At 42.2% G+C, this 19,865-nt stretch overlaps 1 protein-coding gene across 5 annotated transcripts in view; it reads left to right on the top strand.

Moving 5' to 3' along the window:
* Window positions 1-19,865, top strand: part of mcf2l2 (MCF.2 cell line derived transforming sequence-like 2) — a 241,474-nt gene that overhangs the window by 66,510 nt on the left and 155,099 nt on the right. For all 5 annotated transcript variants that reach the window (XM_030133254.1, XM_030133256.1, XM_030133255.1 and 2 more), the window contains exons 7-14: window positions 6,481-6,630; window positions 8,285-8,409; window positions 8,505-8,619; window positions 9,022-9,141; window positions 13,022-13,213; window positions 14,253-14,444; window positions 14,532-14,718; window positions 14,813-14,916. In XM_030133254.1, the coding sequence (XP_029989114.1) occupies window positions 6,481-6,630; window positions 8,285-8,409; window positions 8,505-8,619; window positions 9,022-9,141; window positions 13,022-13,213; window positions 14,253-14,444; window positions 14,532-14,718; window positions 14,813-14,916 (1,185 nt within the window). The remainder of the gene's footprint in view (window positions 1-6,480; window positions 6,631-8,284; window positions 8,410-8,504; window positions 8,620-9,021; window positions 9,142-13,021; window positions 13,214-14,252; window positions 14,445-14,531; window positions 14,719-14,812; window positions 14,917-19,865) is intronic.

The following is a 19,865-nucleotide window of genomic DNA, read 5'->3' as shown; positions in this document are numbered from 1 at the left end:
TGAAAAAAACTGTTCCACTCAGTCCCATTGAAGTGCATGGACGCTGAGCTTCTACGGGCAAATGCACTGAGCAGAGATCACATGACAAAACAGCGCAACGGGAATGTATGAGAAGTGAACAACATCGAGTCTGTTGATTTGTGATAAAGCTGATTCTGAACAAACTCGCCTGTGAGATGAACGTGTTCAAACACATTTGTAGTCAATGAAATGTCAACACAACCGAACATATTTAACCATTTAATTTTCGTAAGTTTAGGGGAAGCCGAGCTTCCCTTGCAGTCTATGAGAAATTGCCTCTGGTATATATGTATGTGTATGAGTATATGATGTATGAGTGTGTCTGTGTGAATAGATATATAAATATAAGAGTAATGTAAAAGGAAGAGGTGCATAAATATATATTATTACCTCCGCCAAGGAGGTTATGTTTTCATCAGGGTTTGACTGTTTGTTTGTTTGTGTGTTTGTTTGTGTGTTTGTGTGTTTGTTTGTCTGTCTGTCTGTCTGTCTGTTTGTTTGTGTGTATGTCTGTCTGTGTGATATCGTTAGTACAACCACAGAATCCAAATGCAGAACTCAGACAACAAAAATTAGTTCCAAAAGATTTATTATTCACACACAGGTGAAAAAATATTATGAGAGACAGAATCTTGAAGATAATGGTTGGAGATTTCCTCCTCTGATTCGTCCTCCGGATCGAGGGCAGCAGCCCGTCTCCCCGAGCGGTGTTAGGAGTATTTTCCCCGACTGGGGAAAAGCAAAGGGAGGTCAGGGACGGAAACAGGTCATACACAGGCAAGCAAACGAACAAACGAGGTCAAGAACGCTGGTCTGAACTACAGGAGTTACAAACTGGCGATTGACAAAAGGAAAAGGCAGGGTTTAAATACACAAAAGGGAGGGAAGACAACTAGACACAGGTGGAGCAAATCAGGGCGGAGACAGGTAATCAGGACAGAGGTCAGGATGAACGGGGAACAGGAAGTAAAGACGACAGACAAGACACATGAGGGAAAACTTAACAAAATAAAACAGGAAGTGACACACAAAACATAAAAGACAGACAAAACCAGACTATCGTCTGGCTGCAGGCATGACAGTACCCCCCCTCCTAGGGACGGCACTAGACGGACCAGGGACATCAGGATGACTTTGATGGAACTGTCGGATTAGGTCAGGGTCCAGAATGCGGGACGCTGGCACCCAGGAACGCTCCTCAGGACCATAACCCTCCCAATCCACAAGGTATTGGAATCCTCTTCCCCGGCGACGAGCTGCCATCAACCGCCGGACCGTGTAAGCTGGATCCCCGTCAATAATTCGTGGAGGAGGTGGGGGTTGGGTGGGCGGGACCAGATGGCTTTCTTTCACCGGTTTGATTTGGCTGACGTGAAACGTGGGATGGATCCTCATAGACCTTGGTAACTTCAAACGTACAGAAACAGGGTTAATAATTTTCGAGATAGGAAATGGACCTACGAACCTGGGTGCCAACTTGCGACTCTCGATCCTCAGAGGAAGATGCTTAGCCGACAGCCAAACCCTCTGGTCCGGATGGTAAACGGGAGCGGGGCTTCTCCGGGAGTCAGCCGTAGTCTTGTAACGGCCCGACGCCTTCAGCAGGGCCTGTCTAGCTCGAGTCCAGGTCCTCTTGCATCTATGGATGAGAGCCAAGGCCGAAGGCACGCCCACCTCCTTTTCCAACGAAGGGAACAATGGCGGCTGGTAACCATAAACCACATGAAAGGGTGATAAACCTGAAGACGCACTGGGCAGTGAATTGTGGGCGAACTCCACCCACAACAACTGGCGGCTCCAGGAGGCGGGGTTCTGGGAGGCCAGCACACGGAGTCCCACCTCCAGGACCTGATTCAGCCTCTCCGTTTGGCCGTTGGTCTGAGGGTGGAAACCTGAAGACAGACTGACAGAAGCACCAACAAGAGAACAAAAAGCTTTCCAAAAACTGGCAATAAACTGGGGCCCTCTATCAGAGACCACGTCTCTGGGAAAACCATGCAGGCGAAAAACATGGGTTAACAGCGCCTCCGCTGTTTCCTTAGCCGAAGGCAGTTTAGGTAGGGGAATGAAATGCACCATCTTAGAAAACCTATCCACTACCGTAAGTACAACCGTGTTACCGTTAGATAAAGGTAACCCAGTCACAAAGTCCAAGGCGATGTCCGACCAGGGCCTCTTGGGGACAGGCAACAGACGCAACTCCCCCATCGGAGCCTTATTAGAGACCTTGCTGACCGCACACACAGGACAGGCGGCCACATATTCAGCGACGTCCTTTTCCATAGCTGTCCACCAGAAGCGCTGTTTCAGCACAAACAGAGTCCTCTTCACTCCGGGATGGCACGCCACCTTAGATGCATGGCCCCACTGGATCACCTGAGAACGGAGGTGAGGAGGAACAAATAGGCGGTCTGGCGGGACGCCATCCGGAATTTCACAATCATTAAGGGCCTCCTAGACCAACCTCTCCACACCCCACTGAAAAGCCCCCACCATACAGGAGCTGGGCAGAATAGTCTCAGGTTCCGAAACAAAAATGTCAGGAGAAAACACTCTGGAGAGAGCATCTGGCTTCCCATTCTTAGAGCCCGGACGGTAGGATAGAGTGAAATTAAAGCGAGTAAAAAACAGAGCCCACCTGGCCTGACGAGAGTTGAGGCGCTTAGCTGAGCGCAGGTACTCCAGGTTTTTATGGTCCGTCCAGATGAGAAACGGCACGTCCGTCCCCTCCAACCAATGGCGCCACTCCTCCAACGCCACTTTGATGGCCAGCAACTCACGGTTTCCAATATCATAGTTCCGTTCAGCAGGCGACAGCCTTTTAGACAAATAAGCACAGGGGTGGAGCCTGTTGTCAGAAGGAGAGCGTTGCGATATAACCGCCCCCACACCCAAGTCGGAGGCGTCGACTTCCACCACAAACTGCAGAGCCGGGTCGGGGACGGACAGGATGGGTGCCGTGGAGAACGCCCCCTTAAGGCGGTTGAAGGCCTTATCCGCTTCAGGATTCCACCTGAACACAGACTTAGAAGAAGTGAGAGCATGCAGGGGGGCAGCCACGCTGCTGAACCCCCGGATAAACTTCCTGTAGAAGTTAGCAAATCCTAGAAATCTTTGAACGTCCTTCCGGGACGTTGGAGTAGGCCACTCCCTAACAGCACTAACCTTTTCAGGGTCCATCTGAACGCTTCCTTCAGAAATGATGAAGCCCAAAAATGACACCGAAGGCTGATGGAATTCACATTTCTCCGCCTTGACGAACAGTTGGTTAGCGAGGAGTCTTTGGAGCACCTGTCGCACATGCTGAATGTGTGTTTCCTCGTCTGGGGAAAAAATCAAAATGTCGTCCAAATAGACAAACACAAATACATTCAACATGTCTCTGAGCACATCATTGACTAGGGCTTGGAAGACAGCAGGAGCGTTGGTCAGACCAAAGGGCATCACCAGATATTCGTAGTGGCCACTAGGGGTGTTGAACGCTGTCTTCCATTCGTCTCCTTCCCTGATTCTAACTAAATGGTAGGCGTTACGAAAGTCTAATTTGGAGAAGATCTTAGCACCATGCAATAGTTCAAAGGCTGAGGACATCAGTGGCAAAGGGTATCTGTTGCGGACTGTAATATCATTAAGCCCCCGGTAGTCAATACATGGCCTTAGTGACTTGTCCTTTTTATCCACAAAGAAGAAACCTGCTCCTGCAGGCGACGAAGAGGGCCTAATTAACCCAGCAGCCAGGGACTCATCAATGTACTTTTTCATGGCTAAGTTTTCTGGTCCAGACAGAGAATATAACCTCCCTTTAGGAGGAGACGTACCAGGGCGTAAGTCTATGGAGCAGTCATAAGGATGATGAGGAGGCAGGGCCGTAGCTTTGGACTTACTGAAAACCTCCTTTAAATCGTGGTAACACAATGGAACCTTCTCTAGTGCAGGAAAATCCTTATTTTCCTCCAAGGGAACACTAACTGGGGCTACAGAAATTTGTGACGCTTGGGGAGGACAAACAGGCAATTCAACAAACTTGCAACGAGTCTCACAATCTTTACTCCACGAAATAACCTCCCCTGTGCCCCAATCAATAAATGGTTCGTGAGTCTGTAACCATGGGTAACCCAGAATTAGTGGCTGAGTCTCAGAATTATAAACATAAAAGCTAATGCTTTCAGAGTGCCCATCCAGGAACTGCATAGCAACTGGTTCAGTACAATGAGTAATGCGGCAAATCACGTGATCGTCCAGGGCTCGGGCTTCCAGCGGACGCTGAACCGGAGTCGAGATGAGTCCCAGTTTATTAACCAGGTTCTGGTCCATAAGGTTAGCGTCGGACCCGGAATCGATCAGGACGGGGTGCTGGAGAGACAGAGAGTTAGAACACAGAAGAACCACAGGAAACGGGCGAGTGACAGTAGATAAACACACAGTTCTGCTCAACAGCGACCCCTCCCCTGTCTTGGCATCAGGTCTAAGAGTGCAGTTACTAACTCTGTGTCCACTTTGTCCGCAGTACAGGCAGAGACCCTCAGTCATGCGTCGACGACGTTCTTCTGCTGATATGTGAGTTCGTCCCAACTGCATAGGTTCCCCCTGGTTACACTTAGTCTCTGCCACCGGAAGGCGTAGCGTCTCACGACCAGGTCCCTTACAGGACGGAGAGTTGACCTCTGGTTCCACTGACTGCCAAACAGACTCCTGGTCAGCGACCCGGATGGCCTCGGTAATGACGTCGTCTAGGGAGTGAAGTTGTTGACGGAGCGCCATCTCACGGCCAACAGAGCGATTAAGGCCGGACAGAAAAGCAGTGATCAGGGCCTGGTTATTCCACCCTGATTCCACTGCTAAGGAACGAAATGCGCTCACATACTGCCTGATAGGCTTTTCTCCCTGTCTGAGCCTCATAATCTGGTGACCAGCGAACTGGCTCCGAACCGGGTGATCGTATACCCTCTTAAGTTCGGATGCCAGAGCCGAAAAAGACTGAACAGCAGGAGAACCTTGTTCAAACAGAGCGTTGAAGTAACTGAGTGGGGGACCCTCCAGCAGGCTAGCCACATAGGCAATTCTTACAGAGTCTTTAGCAAAACGAATAGGCTGAGAATCAAAAATTAACTGAAGTTGTGTAAAAAAGTCTCGACAGGTGTCGGGGTTACCAGAATACTTGGATGGCGCCGGAATGTCCGGCTCAGCCGAGTCTCGAACATGCGGGCTGGCAGCCTGACTCTCGCCTGACACAGCTGCAACCACAGCCTGGGTACGGGTGAGCTGGGAAACCTGTGTGGCTAACTGTGTCATCCTATCCACCAAGGAGTGTAGCGCCTTCTCATGTCCCCCCAGCCTGTGCCCCTGGGACTGAATAGCCTCCTTGACCTGTGTGAGTTCTGCTGGATTCATACTTTGGCCAGTTTGTACTGTGATATCGTTAGTACAACCACAGAATCCAAATGCAGAACTCAGACAGCAAAAATTAGTTCCAAAAGATTTATTATTCACACACAGGTGAAAAAATATTATGAGAGACAGAATCTTGAGGATAATGGTTGGAGATTTCCTCCTCTGATTCGTCCTCCGGATCGAGGGCAGCAGCCCGTCTCCCCGAGCGGTGTTAGGAGTATTTTCCCCGACTGGGGAAAAGCAAAGGGAGGTCAGGGACGGAAACAGGTCATACACAGGCAGGCAAACGAACAAACGAGGTCAAGAACGCTGGTCTGAACTACAGGAGTTACAAACTGGCGATTGACAAAAGGAAAAGGCAGGGTTTAAATACACAAAAGGGAGGGAAGACAACTAGACACAGGTGGAGCAAATCAGGGCTGAGACAGGTAATCAGGACAGAGGTCAGGATGAACGGGGAACAGGAAGTAAAGACGACAGACAAGACACATGAGGGAAAACTTAACAAAATAAAACAGGAAGTGACACACAAAACATAAAAGACAGACAAAACTAGACTATCGTCTGGCTGCAGGCATGACAGTCTGTCTGTCTGTCTGTTTGTTTGTTTGTTTGTTTGTGTGTCTGTCTGTTAGCAAGAAAACTCAAAAAGTTATGGACAGATTTTGATGAAATTTTCAGGAAATGTTGATACTGGCACAAGGAAGAAATTATTAAATTTAGGTGGTGATCAGGTTGCTTTTCTAGTTAATAATATCTTATGGAGAGGGGGTGGGATTAAATAAATTGTACTTCTTCCCATCCCACGTAAATGAAACTACTTCTTTTGTCTAAGATTGTCTTGATTGTTGATTTTTGAATTATTGTTCATGTTTTGCTTGTTCATATATATTGTTAAATTTCATTGCATGTTCGGAATAAATCACTAAATTAATCAATCAGTCTTATCTGAAGATATTCAGGGAACAGTGACATGCTAATCCAGTTAAACCCCAGCTTTGACTGTAAAGACCATTATGTGTTAAGGGTGGTTCAGAGGCTCTTGTTTGTGTTGTTGTTTGTCCGTAGGCCATAGAGAACTTCGCCATGACGGTGAAAACTACGGCCCAGATGTTGCAGAAGTTTGGGACAGATCTGGCTGAGACGGAGCTGCCCAATGACGTCCAGTGCACCAAAGACCTGCTCGTCGCTCACACCGACAAACACAACAACCTCAAGGTGATTTTTTTTTTTAATATTTATTCTGGAGAATTTCCGTTTTATGTCTTGAGGTTGTTACAGTTTTGCTCTTATTACATCGGTTAAAAAGGTTTGTAGAAAACAGTGAATACAGACACAAGATGCTAAAAGAAAGTGAACTGCAACCCCCTGGTGAATCTCTGAAGCACAGTCAAATAAAATCACACACAAGTACCTTTCTGCATTAACCCATAAAGACCCGGTGCTACGTTCGTGTTAGTTTCCAAATACATTTTTCTCTCAATTTAACCTTTCTTAAGGGATTTATCACTGTTTATTATAAAATTAACCTCTGTCTTATATGTTTTTTCAGTGTAAATCAGGTATTTTCCTATATTTAATTCACTGATCATGTAGGTGTTCATAAGAGCTCAGAGTAAATTCAAATTGTTTTTTTTTTTTTTGACACTTAGCTTTTATTAGTTATTTATCATTTTGTCATACAGAACATAACAAACAACAACCGGCAACAGATAGTAGTCACAATCTAATAGTAATTAGGCAATAGTAATAATTTAGGTTACAGTTATGAAACTGCAATCGAGTACTCAATTAATCTAATTTTTAGAGCAGCGGTGTATATAGCATTTCACAGGACTATGAGACAAACCACCCGTTAATTATATAGAGTAAATTCAAATTAATTATATCAGAAACAGAGAAAACTGAAGAAAAAGGGACTTTTTCAACAAAATCTATCATTAATTGAACAGACACCAAGTGAGTCCATCCACTGTCATTGATCCAACTCCACGGGTTTTACTGGTGAATCAATGCTGTAGAAGATGACAGTGTTTCTATGTTCACTACGGAGCCTCTGAACGTCCAAATGGGTTATATCTGATGTCCATGAAAATATAATAAACTGTATATTACACCAATATTTCATTTGTATTGATAGGATTAATGGATCAACAAGTATTAAACAGTTTAGATCAGTAGATGCAGAATCACACAGGCTCATCTGCTGCTTTATGTGTATGAATCTAGAACTATACACAAGGCAAAACATGAATACAATATGATCACAACCCATTTGTACTGTTTATTGTGTTTTAGATTTACATGTTTTACAGGTCTGTGGAATTAGAAACATATAACAATGTGAGTCTGTTAGATATTTGACGCTACAGTAACAGAGAGTAACAGTAGCCAGTGCTAAAAAGAAGTAAAACACAGGCTGTAATTTATGGTTTGTTTGCAGTTTAACATTATTGTGGAATGAGAAATAAAAAGAGAAAATGTAACCTGCTTGAAAAATAAACTAATGAAACTGTCAACTATTTAACTATTGTGAATCTGACAAGTCTGAAAAGCATAAACATAAAAGTGTTGAGTCGAAGTGAAGGTACAATCAGTCGTGTTTGTAGCATGGAAAACCACTTACTTTACCCAGAATGTAAAGCAAATCATTCAAGATATTAAATAACTAAACGGCATTATGCATCAGATCCATTTAGAAACACGTCTATTAGTGGGATTCAAGCCATTGTTATGGTTTGTCTTTGTGAATCTGACCCCCAGCTGGGTAAACCCTCTGAATTAATGGACGTCTATTTTAGTAAATGTTTGTGTGGTGACTGATTCTCTACCATGTGCATTAGTAACCGGTCTTTGTCTCTGTGTAAACCAGGATGAGCTGAAGCTGGCCCTGAAGCAAGGCACCACCTTGCTCGGTTGTATCAAAGAACAGGCAGCAAAATCTGAGTGCCATAAACTGAACCCTGATGAGATGGAGAACCAAACCACAGTGGAGAGGTGACAGACCTGTATAAAGGCATCCCACAGTGTTTTCCAGTCTTATATTATGTGTTAGGGTGTGTTTGTAATCAGTTTCCTGTTGCATGTTTCAGGCTCCTGGCTCAGCTGGATGAGACTGAAAATGCCTTTGAACAGTTCTGGTGTAAACACCATCTGAAACTGGAGCAGTGCCTGCAGCTACGCCACTTTGAACAGGACTTCAGAGAGGTATATCCGTACATCTGTCTGTCTGTCTGTCTGTCTTTGTGTCTGTCTGGCTGTCACTGGCTGACTCTGGCCTTCAACCTTTGGATCTCTGTGTCCGCTCTTCACAAAGCTTCAAAAGGCTGCAGCTTGAAAGTGATACGTTGAAAGACATACTTAACAAAACACTGACCTGCAGAGTTTTGAACGCGTCAGTACAATGATTTCTTCACATCTGGCCTGACATCTAAAATGACTATTTTACTGTTCCTCACCGTCCTATCTTTAGATATTTATTGTCAACCAATGCATGTTTTCACTGGCAACAGAAACCTTTAGTCAGTTAATTTGTGTAGTCACAGTGTCCCAGCTAATGAAATAATTCAAGCTTAAGTAGTTGATGTCTTTTTTTATCTCTCTTTACAGGTCAAAGTGTCTCTGGACAGTCTGATGGACAGTCTAACCAGCCTATCAGATACCGGGGATTGTGTGGCCAGAGTCGAACAACTGCTAAAAGAACTGAAAACACTGGAAGAGAAGGCTCAGGTCAGTCAAGACTAATACATATCCATCCATTTTCAGAACCACTTATTCCTGGTAAGGGTCGCGGGGGTAGCGTAGCCTATCCTGGTTACCTATGGGTGAAGGCAGGAGCCCACTAACCACTGCACCACAGTGTCACCCCTACATATAGGATATTAGGTTTGTTCACAACAGAGATGTAGCCTCACCAAGTGGCACTAGCAAATCATTAGCCTCATACCATAATTGCCCTCAGTAATTTTTTGGCCAAATTGTGATATCTGCATAACTTTACTCTCCTTACATTGCTGATTATATTTGGTCATTGGCTATGACCTGAAAAAAAGTAAAGACCTCGACAATTGTGCTATGAGGGTAACAATATTTTTATTTTTTTATTTATTTATTTATTGAAGTGGCTACTGACACAGTACTGTGACACTAAATATCGGTTTGTCTATTACTACAGAACCAATCAGCACACTCGTTTTGTCATGTCTAGACTGATAACTTGTTACATCCCGAAAAGTACCAAGGCAATCAGATAGCAAACATGTGTCTATATGATGTATAGACAGCAGAGATTTAGCTCAGTCGTTAAAGTTTCAGACTGCAATACAAACGACTTGGGTTATGCTCCAGGTCAAAGTAGCATTTGTTTTTTTCTGCTGATTTTCAAATGGGGGGGCATGTCCCCAAGGGTGCCAGTAGGTAAAATCTGACATTGATATAAATCAGCCACTGGGACAACGTTCAGAGTGTAGAATTCAGACCACAACACTCAATACACAACTGACGCTGAACTGAGAAGTCACATGGCACACTGCCGCATCTAACATGTAGCTCCGCCCACCTTCTCCAGCCTCAATCTCACTGACTGCACAGAGAAAAGAACACCATAGAACAACAACATATAGAGTATTTAAAACAATAATTCCTATTCTACACTATATACTATCACTTATTTGTCATTTCTTCCATCAGTTGCCACAGTACTGTGGTAGCAAAATGCACAAAAGAATGCATGGAAGCGTACGCCATTCATCACCACAGTACTGTGGCAACAAGAGACGAATGAGTTCATGTAACAATATCCATGATTGGCTGTAGTACAAATGCTAACAATTGATTGGCTCAGTAGCAATAGACAAACCGGTATTTCGTGCCACAGTGCTGTGGCAATAGCCATTGCCTTTTTTTTTTTTTTTTTTTTTAACAACTGCAAGTTAAATTACTGCAAATCCCTAAATTTCTTAAAAGGAAAAATAACATTACACATATGTCATATGACTTCTATGTAAACTATACAGTATATAAGGATTATGTGACTGTCATGATAGGTCATAACCCATACTAATAATTAAAACACATCATTATTAACTGTTTTTATGAGGAGAGGAACAAAAGAAAGGAATCAGACTGCACCTCTCCTTTGCTGACTCTTTCAAAACACATGACAGGAACAACATTTTAGCTCAAGATATTTCACTTTGTGATAATGGCAGGAAGTTGTGTCATATCAAGTTCCTTCAGCATGATGAAATCAGGCTCTGGAAAAATGTTACAACATTCACTTATGATTCCTCTTAAAGTTTTCGAATTGACTAAACTGTAATTAGAAATGTGCAATAATGTTATGTTTATGCATTTGGCAGACGCTTTTTTCCAAAGCGACTTACAGGGGAAAACCAATTAAATCACTCAATCAATCAAATTTTATGTATATAGCGCCAGATCACAAAAAAAGTTATCTCATGACACTTTATATATAGAGTTGGTCAAAACCAGACTCTAAGCCAATTTACAGAAACCCAACAGAATCCTCCAGGAGCAAACACTTGTGACTGGTGACAGTGGAAGGAAAAACTTCCCTTTAACAGCAGAAACCTGGAGCAGACCCAGACTCCTGGAGGATGGCCGTCTGCCTTGACCAGTTGGGGTTAAAGAGAGAAGGTAAAGAAAGAGAAAAAGAGAGAGCGATAGAGATAGAGACTGGGGGAGAAGGGGGGAGTAGGGGGAGACACATGGAGGCAGTTGAGGATAAGTGAGTGGTGATGATGAGGGCAGGGAAGAGGCCGGACCACCGCAGCAGGTCCAGAGATAATCCTGGAAGAATCTGTGATAATCCTGGGAAAAACCTTATTAGAATATTTAAGATGGAATGTTTGAAAGTGTTAGGATAGGAGGTGCTCTCGGAAGAGCTGGGTCTTCAGGAGCTTCTTGAAGATAGGCAGGGATGCCTCTGTTCTTGTAGCACTTGGTAGGGCGTTCCACCAACGTGGAACGACCCATGAAAAGAGCCTGGATTGTCTTGTGAAAGGTCTGGGGACCACCAGACTATATTCCCCAGATGAGCGGAGTGGTCGTGGGGCGACATAAGCTTTTATCAGTGCACCTAATACATCTTGTTTGACATATCCTTATTGTCAACAAGGGTCTGATTATAATACTTTTCATATTGTTGAATATTTCTCGAATGTGTTTACATGTATACCTCAAAACTGAAACTATAAAACCAGTGACATTGATGTTGCAACAATGTGTGTTGCCACAACTGTAGCTGTTGCATTATCAAAACAGTTCCTTCTTCAAAGCTGTTTCTTTGCTCTTTTCTTTGCACTGTGCTTTTTTTTTGGTCAGCCTCACAGTTTCACCTCACTAGTTTTGTCCAAATTAGGATTTACTGAGTCCAGTAACAGCCAAGGGTATAAGAAAATCTACGCATCAGAATGTTCAGACATCTGGACTGACACTCAGATGCCGACTGATGCCTAATCCTTTTTCTTTTCTAAAACTAAAAACACTCATTGACTTGAGCTTTCCATCACTTTATAAAACAATAGCCTGTAATGCTCTAAATAGACAAGACATACTATAGTAAATAAAAATCTGTGTAGACTACAAAGGCAAAGTGACTCAGGATTACATCTAAGTACAGATTAATATTTACAAAGTAGACTTAACCTAATTCCACAGTTGCTGCTTCCTAAATGAAAATGAATGAGTGTCTGATGTGTTACAGACAGAATGTAGTTGTACTTCACCCACATGTGTGATCTGTACATCAAACATTTCATTGACACTCTACAGATGATGCAAAACTTCCATCAGATAACACTTGAAGTACTTTCATAACCACTGTGACCAGATTAAATGAATTGGAACGCTATTTTTTATAAACACACACCAAGATCAGTTTAGGCAACTTTTAGCAATTCCGGTCAATGCTAGATGCATGATGCTAGCATGTATGTTGTTTACTATATGCAAGGTTAATGTTAGGCGACGTGACACTTGGTTATAGTTCAGAAAAAAATATCATCATGATCATTAATTGGGACAAAATTACATTAAAATCAGAAATATACATTTGTAGAAAAGACACAATATTTTCTACACTATTAACCAACACTGCTGCAGATTAATTTACTACTAGGCTGTTCCTTAAGCAGTGCCCAGTTATATACAACTCTTAAATGAAATTTAGAATTTTTAGTTGTATCCTCCAGGAAGCTACAGAATGCCAAACCTGCAAAGCTGTCTGCCAGTTATTGTTACATTTCCAATAAATAGCAGCAGATTTTTAATTACTTTCTGTTCCTGTAACAATGGGTCTTATCACTGCACACAAATCTACCTTCATGAATACATCATATCATATTATTTGGTCCAAAGAAGACAGGCCACAGCTGACCAGGCTGCTGGGAATTTTCCAGGTGTTTTTTGTTATTATCAAGGTCCACCTACAGTAGGAGTAAGATTCATTTATTGCACCATATGTCTATTTTTAGGACATTATGGGTTAAATTACAGCCATTTGAAAATATATGCATCAGAAAAATAGTCAAGGGTACATTTCCTTGAGGTGTGAATGTGTTTGTAAATGTTATTTTTCTGAATCCAGGCCTCACTAGAAAAGGCTCAGCTCCACGCACTGCATGGGGATCAGCTGATCCAGAGCAACCACTACGCTGTGGACTCCATTCGACCCAAGTGTGTGGAGCTCAGGAGGGTCTGTGACGACTTCAGCAACGAGGCCAAGAAAAAGAAGGATGTCCAGTCCAAGTCCCTGCAGATACACATGGGCATTGATAAGGTAAGGACACGATTTGAGTTCTTAACATACATCAGAATCTCATTGTCACTGAACTTGGGTTATGTTTACTGTGGTAACTGCTTAAACAGGTAAGAAAAAAAGGAGTGATAACACTGCTGGTTAAAAAACAACAACTTTAGATTGACCATAAATTATAGTTTAAACTCATGAACAAATGCCTGGTTAACCCTCAGGAGTTTTTAATATAAATATCCATTTTTGACATACCTGCTTATAATCACCTTTAGTGACACTTCATTTAACCTGATACCCCATGTGTTGTAGACCAAAATTTGCAGAACATTCTATCAGTGCTATCAGTAGAATAAAGACATCTATACTGGAACAGTGAGATGAAAATGTTGGGCCCTGAAGCCAAAAAATTCTGATTTTGGGAAAAAAGTTAAATAACTTGCAAAAACATGCCTTTACTATGTGTGAATAGAAATTTGGAGATTAGATTGGAGATTGGAGACTGTTTTAGCTATTTGTTTTGTTCACAAAAGTAGTGTAACGTGAAAAATAGCTGAATAAATAGACAAACAACAACTAACATAAATATCTAAATACGTTTGTTGTTGGTTAAAATTGTTTTTTTACTTCACTTTCAAGAAATGTAAAACTAACATGAAATGACAATGAACAATGAATAAATTGTACAGAAATCTCTAAACCAATGGAGACTCACAGATGGGGGGGGTGCTGCCTTCAGGGGCCAATGAGAGGCTCTGTAAATCTTGAAACTCCCCATAATTATTAAACAGACATTGTCTACACAAAACAATGTGAACTGATATATAAATTATTTCTATGCATGTTTTTTGGCAGAGATATTAATAGAAGAATAAATATTAATAGAAATGTGGACCATAGAAATCTAAAAAGTGGTGGCAGGTTTGACTTTGCATTTTCAATGTAACATAAAATCCATTGCAGCCTTTCATTGGGATCATTGTCATCCCAAGGCAGAATCGTGATGTCGCTATACACTAAGTTAAATTCACTGTGGCTCGGTTTGAACCTGTTTCTGTTTTTACAGGTGAACCAGTGGTGTGAGTCTGGCATCTACCTTCTGGCCTCTCAGGCTGTGGATAAGTGTCAGTCCCAGGAAGGGGCCGAGTCAGCACTAACTGACATCGAACACTTTCTCGAATCAGCGGAAAAGAACCAACTGACTGAGCTGAGGAACCTTCATAATCAGTATGAGGTTGTCCTGTCAGAGGACATCAAGGTTAGTGGCAGTCAAATGTAGAGACATAATGGGATGTTCTCCTACAGACATGATCAGAAGGCTTACCCCTGGACTTTATGCCCACAGACTAGTGTCCTGAAGGCCCTGAAGCGACTGGAGGATGTTCAGGAGATGTTTGAGAAGCGCCACGTCAGTCTGAAGAGGCTGTCAGCCAAACAGACCAGACCCGTCCAACCAGTCGCCCCGCGGCCCGAGTCCTCTCCCAAACGCCCCTCACTGAAGAACCCTTCCAGAACCACAGGGGGCCAGCAGCGTGAGTTCATATAACCCACTCATTCATGATGAACCAGAACCGTATGTGCCCTTGGAGTTCACAACAAACGTTTTCTCCTCTTGATTCATTCCAGCTCTTGCACGCAGAGCTTCAGATAACTCCAACACTGGCAAGCAGACAGCTGAAGCTGATCCCAACAAGAAGAAGAACATACGCAAGGCCAAAGGAGGCATCAAGGTACCCTGACCGTTTTTAACCCTTGCACATTGTTTTTAACCCTTAGATGCATAAGTGGGTCAAAAGTAACCCGGTGTGGTTGGTTTCTTGCAACGTCGTTGTAATGAAAAGATGTTACTATTTCATATTTCCAGGTATTCCTCAAAAAACATGTTATTGACAGCAGGTTTTGTATTACTACCCCAAAAATGATCCACATTCATTTTCAATAGAATTTCATCTGAACCTTTGATTACCTCCGCCAAGGAGGTTATGTTTTTGCCAGGGTTTGTTTGTTTGTCTGTCTGTCTGTCTGTTTGTCTGTCCGTTAGTGTGCAACATAACTCAAAAAGTTATGGACAGATTTTGATGAAATTTTCAGGGTTTGTTGGAAATGGGATAAGGAAGAAATTATTAAATTTTGGTGGTGATCGGGGGTGGGGGGCCCACGGGGGAGGACGCAGACCACAAAATTTCATCAAAATCTGTCCATAACTTTTTGAGTTATGTTGCACACTAATGGACAGACAAACAGACAGACAGACAAACAAACCCTGGCAAAAACATAACCTCCTTGGCGTAGGGGGGCCCACGGGGGGGGCCACTGATCAGCCTTGGTGGAGGTCTGCGCTCTCCGAGTGCTTCTAGTTCATTCTGCGTTCATTCATTTTACATTCTACAGCAAGACTAAAGGACTCACTCACTCACTCACTCACTCACTCACTCACTCACTCACTCACTCACATGTTTTTCCAAATATTAAAAAAAAAAACTTTTAAAATTGTTAAAAATGTTAATATCTCTCCAGGTGTTTGTACTAATACTTAAAGGTTAACTGTGTATACTGTATATGTGAACCAATGCTATGTAATGTATGGGTGTAGCCTTAATTTTTAAAATGTTTCTAATTTTATGAATGCTAGTACTTTACTTCTTACCCAGGGACAACAGTTGAAAAAGAGCTTTTTTGCTAATACTGGCACATTTACAGAAATGTTCATTAACGTGTACTGTCCCTGCTAAATAAACAAATACATAAAGAATAGAATAGAATAGAATAGATTATTTTGAACATGACAAAATGACGAAAGTGGCATAAAAACACACTGACTTTAACACAGGTTATTTTTGACCCTCTTATGGAAGAGTGTCGGATTCAGACACTTTTCCATCTAAGGGTTAAACATGAGTTCTGCACAAAACACCATAACAATGAGTCGAAATTAAAGTCAAAATAGTATCTAGACTTACCACTAGATGCTAGATCCAAAATAATCCTGGCTACAACTTGTCTAAAAATTCCATCCCAATCATTTTTTACAGAAGTTAGCTGTGGCTGAATTGTAAATTACAGCTGCGCTAATACGTTTACAAGACAAACATAATTCTTCTACTCTTCTGTATGGGCTTTGATTGACAGATTGACTTTTTGTTTTCCTATTGAACATCTTAAACTAGACTAACCCCAGCTCTGCCTTATCCCCCCACTGCAGCATAAAATTTGACCAATGAACAAAACAACAGCCAGACGAGTTAAAGCTAATTGTTTTTATAGCATTTCAAAAGTCATCCATCGAACCACACATTCTATTCACAGCCCAAATTCTCTTCAGAGAGGTCAGAGGTCACCTCCGGAACAGTCGCCCCGGAGCTGATGGGGATTCAGTGTTTTGTCAGCAGGGGTGTTTCATGGTTTAAACAAAATCCCTGCAGCTGAAGGAGGGTCTTGCTAATCAGTATGCCACCCTGCTGTTGTACGCCGCTATGCTGTGATTCCGCTCTGATCTCATTAATTGGTTTACAGCATGCATAATTTTGATGCATGGCCCGGGGTTATTTTGTTCTGTTGACAAACAGAGTCTGTCAGTGCTGTGATAGTGTTGGTATGTTAGACCATAAAGCTCCCTCCATAATTGATGAGGGCAAACAGAGCAGGAAAAGCACCGTTGGGCTGTTGTATTTCACTGTCTTCCCCTTCCTGTCTGAAGTCGATGCCAAAATATGAAACTCACAAAGTACTTTTCCTCTTGACGTTGGAGGTACTGAGACACTTGCACATGCTCAAATAAATCTGTGCTGAATTGAATGTGATGTGGTGTCAGCACATAGTTGTTTTTTAAACAAGTTAGATGATGTAGAGGAAAAAGACACCTGACATTTTGTTGAAATACAGTATACATGACAAAAAAGTTGTACAGCTGAAAATCTTTAGAGGATGTTATTACACAACTGTGTGTGATGAAGTTTGCAGGTGTTTTATTATAAACCCAGCTTATTATATTAGCTTATGTTAGCATGTATAGCCTAGCCTGCTAGTTAGACTGTTTTTTCAGTATACAGTTGACTTGAATAGAATAGAATAGAATAGAATAGAATAGAATAGAATAGAATAGAATAGAATAGAATACATCTTTATTGTCACTATTACAGGAACAATGAAAGTTCATTTAGCAGCTCTGTTCTGTTTAGCAGCAAAAACACACAAAAAAATTACACAAAATACTGAAAAATGTAGGCAACATACAAAAGCTACAATATAAAATATTAAATATACATACACTTCTGAAATATTAACACTACTAAAATATACAGAAAGCTAACTCTATACTACAGATAAGACATACACTATATTGCCACAAGTATTGGCTCACCCATCCAAATAATCAGAATCAGGTGTTCCAATCACTTCCATGGCCACAGGTGTATAAAATCAAGCACCTAGGCATGCAGACTGCTTTTACAAACATTTGTGAAAGAATGGGTCGCTCTCAGGAGCTCAGTGAATTCCAGCGTGGAACTGTGATAGGACGCCACCTGTGCAACAAATCCAGTCGTGAAATTTCCTGGCTCCTAAATATTCCACAGTCAACTGTCAGCTGTATTATAAGAAAGTGGAAGTGTTTGGGAACGACAGCAACTCAGCCACGAAGTGGTAGGCCACGTAAACTGACGGAGCGGGGTCAGCGGATGCTGAGGCGCACAGTGCGAAGAGGTCGCCAACTTTCTGCAGAGTCAATCGCTACAGACCTCCAAACTTCGTGGCCTTCAGATTAGCTCAAGAACAGTGCGCAGAGAGCTTCATGGAATGGGTTTCTGTGGCCGAGCAGCTGCACCCAAGCCATACATCACCAAGTGCAATGCAAAGCGCCAGATGCAGTGGTGTAAAGCACGCCGCCACTGGACTCTAGAGCAGTGGAGGCGCCTTCTCTGGAGTGACCAATCGCGCTTCTCCATCTGGCAATCTGATGGACGGGTCTGGGTTTGGCGGTCGCCAGGAGAACAATACTTGTCGGACCGCATTGTGCCGAGTGTAAAGTTTGGTGGAGGGGGGATTATGGTGTGGGGTTGTTTTTCAGGAGCTGGGCTTGGCCCCTTAGTTCCAGTGAAAGGAACTGTGAATGCTTCAGCACACCAAGACATTTTGGACAATTCCATGCTCCCAACTTTGTGGGAACAGTTTGGAGCTGGCCCCTTCCTCTTCCAACATGACTGTGCACCAGTGCACAAAGCAAGGTCCATAAAGACATGGATCACAGAGTCTGGTGTGGATGAACTGGACTGGCCTGCACAGAGTCCTGACCTCAACCCCATAGAACACCTTTGGGATGAATTAGAGCGGAGGCTGAGAGCCAGGCCTTCTGTCCAACACCAGTGTGTGACCTCACAAATGCACTTCTGAAGAATGGTCAAAAATTCCCATGAACACACTCCTAAACCTTGTGGACAGCCTTCCCAGAAGAGTTGAAGCTGTTATAGCTGCAAAGGGTGGACCCACGTCATACTGAACCCCATAGACTAGAAATGGGATGGCACTGAAATTCATATGTGAGTCAAGGCAGGTGAGCAAATACTTCTGGCAATATAGTGTTTGTACGACAAATAAGGATATGTGCAGGCAGTATAGGACATATATGAGGTAAGATTAAAAAAACAAGCTCCATGACTTTTGCACTGAGGTAGGGTGGTTATTCAGAGTGTGGGGGAGGGGCACTTTTAGCCACTTGCAGGTAAAAACTGTGCTTATGGAGCTTATTAATACTATATATTTAATGTTACACAACTGTGTATAGTGCCTTTAGAGTAGTATAAATTACATTAGTGTAAATACAGTGACATATGGTGACACTACAGCGACAAAAAGTAGTTTAATCCATAAAGACCCATTACTACTTCTGTGGCAGTTCCCTAATGTCATTTTCTCTATTTCTAACCTTTCTTAAGTGATTTATCACCATTTATTTCTAATATTCTCCTCTGTATTTTGTATTTCATCAGTATAAATAATTTATTTTCCTATATTTAATTTTTTGATCATGAAGATGTTCATAAAAGCTCAGATTAAAGTTGTGTTTTTATGCTTGAGTTGGAGAGCTGTGAGAGAAATTTAGCAAACTAAAGGATTTTTAACGTACTTATGAACACTGATAAAAGAGAACTGACTAACTACTGATGCCAGTAATGCCCTAAGAGATGTGGAAAGGCAAAGACTGCAAACTATATAAACAATACAGCATCTAAAATGTCCAAAAGATGTGATGATAATGAAATGTTTGTCATATATGGCTGTGTTCGACCTAACATTTATGCTAGTTATTAGTAATTAAACACACTCTGTCTCATTAGAGTGAAATGAGTGAAACATTTATTTAAGAAGTGTCCAAAGTGTCGTATAAACATAAATCACCACACTGTACTTGTTTTGTTTCATATGATATACTTAAGGACTAGACAAAAGCAATAAGTAAGTAGTAACTTAATTACTTAATATTTTTTATATTAATATCTACCAACTTTGTATTTGTATGTATAAAATTCAGTATAATCAAAGTACCTTGCCTGAGCATTTCATTTTGTATTTTGCAGTTCATAGATGCAATGCTCGTCAAAATCAACATTTTCATTTGCCTAAATGTGTCGCATCAAGAGCTCACTTTTGTATAAGGTATAGAGCAGGGGTGTCGAACATGCGG

Source organism: Sphaeramia orbicularis, chromosome 4, assembly GCF_902148855.1.
Source record: "Sphaeramia orbicularis chromosome 4, fSphaOr1.1, whole genome shotgun sequence".
Classification (NCBI taxonomy): domain Eukaryota; kingdom Metazoa; phylum Chordata; class Actinopteri; order Kurtiformes; family Apogonidae; genus Sphaeramia; species Sphaeramia orbicularis.
This window is presented reverse-complemented; position numbering and strand designations above follow the sequence as displayed.